This window comes from Mastomys coucha, unplaced genomic scaffold (assembly GCF_008632895.1).
Source record: "Mastomys coucha isolate ucsf_1 unplaced genomic scaffold, UCSF_Mcou_1 pScaffold15, whole genome shotgun sequence".
Classification (NCBI taxonomy): domain Eukaryota; kingdom Metazoa; phylum Chordata; class Mammalia; order Rodentia; family Muridae; genus Mastomys; species Mastomys coucha.
Window position 1 is genome coordinate 116,408,251 of NW_022196897.1, and position 1,940 is coordinate 116,410,190.

General features: G+C 57.0%; 1 protein-coding gene across 1 annotated transcript in view; it reads right to left on the minus strand.

Moving 5' to 3' along the window:
* CUNH20orf194 (chromosome unknown C20orf194 homolog) overlaps nucleotides 1-1,355 on the minus strand; it is a 133,412-nt gene extending 132,057 nt beyond the window's left edge. Inside the window, exon 1 of the mRNA XM_031371926.1 lies at nucleotides 947-1,355. Coding sequence (XP_031227786.1) covers nucleotides 947-1,029 — 83 coding nt within the window. The 5' untranslated portion in view covers nucleotides 1,030-1,355. The remainder of the gene's footprint in view (nucleotides 1-946) is intronic.
* Nucleotides 1,356-1,940: the final 585 nt, after the last annotated feature.

Below are 1,940 nucleotides of genomic sequence, written 5' to 3' on the forward strand. Positions count from 1 at the left end.
AGGAAAAGCCATTCTAACATATTAGTTGACAACCCCCACTCAAGGGAACAATAGCATACTTACTTTGCCAAATGGCTGCAAGGAAGCAAACAAAAAAGCCTCTTCTGGTTTAATGACAGGTTAGCAGTACCCAAACCCCCATGACTCCTCCCTTCCCTTTCTTATAGGTTCCTACTGCAACACCTCCATCCCTCCAACCTCAGCGTTTCGCTGGCAGCCCCATACCAGCTCCGTCACAAACAAAGCCCAGACTATCAAGGTCAGCCCCAAAGACAGAGAGCAGAAATTGGAAACAGATCTTCTGTATGGAAAAGAGCAGGGCGGCCCTCCCTAATGTCAACTCCCCTCCCAGTACACCGGCACGCCTGGATTCTATCAGGAACCTGGTGTCTGCCGCTTTGGGGGGTTCTGAGCCTCCTTTCCCTCTCCATCCAGTTTCCTTTTCCTTCCTGCGCCCCCAATGACCTTCAAGTCCCCGAAACAGGTGCTCCCAAGGGGAAGGGGTTGGATGCAGCGGACAGGGACAGGTGAGGGGAGTTCCATGTACATGCAGGGGACTGGGAATTCTACAACCGAGCTGCAGTCTGGGGCAAAGGCTCTGGACACCTCGGAGCAAAGGGGTTCGCGCGGCCGTGTCCGGGGCTCCACTCGCGTGCATACAGGGCCTCTAGCGGCGGGCTGTCGGTGGGGAAGGTTTAAGGGAAAACCGGTCCGTGGGGTGGGGATGTCATAACGGGGTCTTCCCGGGAACCGCGGTGGGCTGTCGAGCTACAGACATAGCAGGGTCCCTCCAAGAAGGCCGCCTGTCCCCGGGCAAACGTTCTTCACAGAGCCGTTTGAAACAATCCTCCGCAAGGAAGCCATATCAGACCACGCCCTGCCGCCCGAGGCTTAGCCGCCCCAAGGCGCATCCCGGGCCACCCTCGGAGGTCTCGACGCGGCATACCTGACCGAGGCCGCCCCACGGCCAAAGGTGCCAGCGAGGCGCGCGCGGGACAGCCCCGGCTGCTGGGAGAAAAACGAGTCCATGGAGGCGGGCGGCGGAGGACCTGGGGGCCGCGGAGGGTCGCTGGGGCCGGCACCGCAGCGGGCCAGCGGCAGGGCGGAGCGAGGGTGCGCCGAGGGGGCGGGGCCGGCGCGCGCGGCCACGTGGGGCGGGGCGGGAGCGCGCGCAGCGGGGGCGTCAGTGTGTGTCGGGGTCCCGCACCGCACCGTGCTGCCGAGGAGCCAGACGGACTTGGGGTGCGGGCCGCCAGGCGTAGGCTCCAGGACACCACATCTCCCGGCCCTTAGGTCTCTCAGCGTCCTGAGGGTTCTGTGGGAGCTACCACCAAGCTCGCGGACGCGCCCGGGGGCGGGGTCTCGCTCCAGCGAGGGCCGGGCTAGGCTTCCTCAGGTCTATACTTGGCTTCATCCTGGAAGGATGTGTCCTGGACCGCTGCCTGGCTACAGTTATCTGTTTCACATCAGTTGCATACCCATCCTTGAAAGGTTCGGCCCCTTAGCGATGCGGCCTGTTGAGAGCACTGGCATACAGTGTATCACAGTATCCCAGGAGACCCCTGTCTTTGCAGTTTAGATTATGGGTAGAATTGTTTCCAGCTGTGGGTCAGGGAACCAGAAAATCTCAGAGCCCGAGTTCCATCCTGCATAAAGTGGAGGATTACTCACGTCCTTTATATACAGGGTCTATTTAAGAACCACATATATTGACCTTGTCAAGATATCTTACATGTCCTAAATTCATCTTCTCATACAAAATTATAACCCAAGACTAGTTTCCCTGCTACAATGATCGGTTTTGAATTATTTATAAGTAGTACTGGCTGAAAAATCCTCCTTCCGCTCATAAAGATTTTAACAATCCCCAAGGTTTCTCTTGCAGGTTTAACTGAAGATTTGAAAAAAAAGGAACTAAAATATTTATTTTTATACTTAAA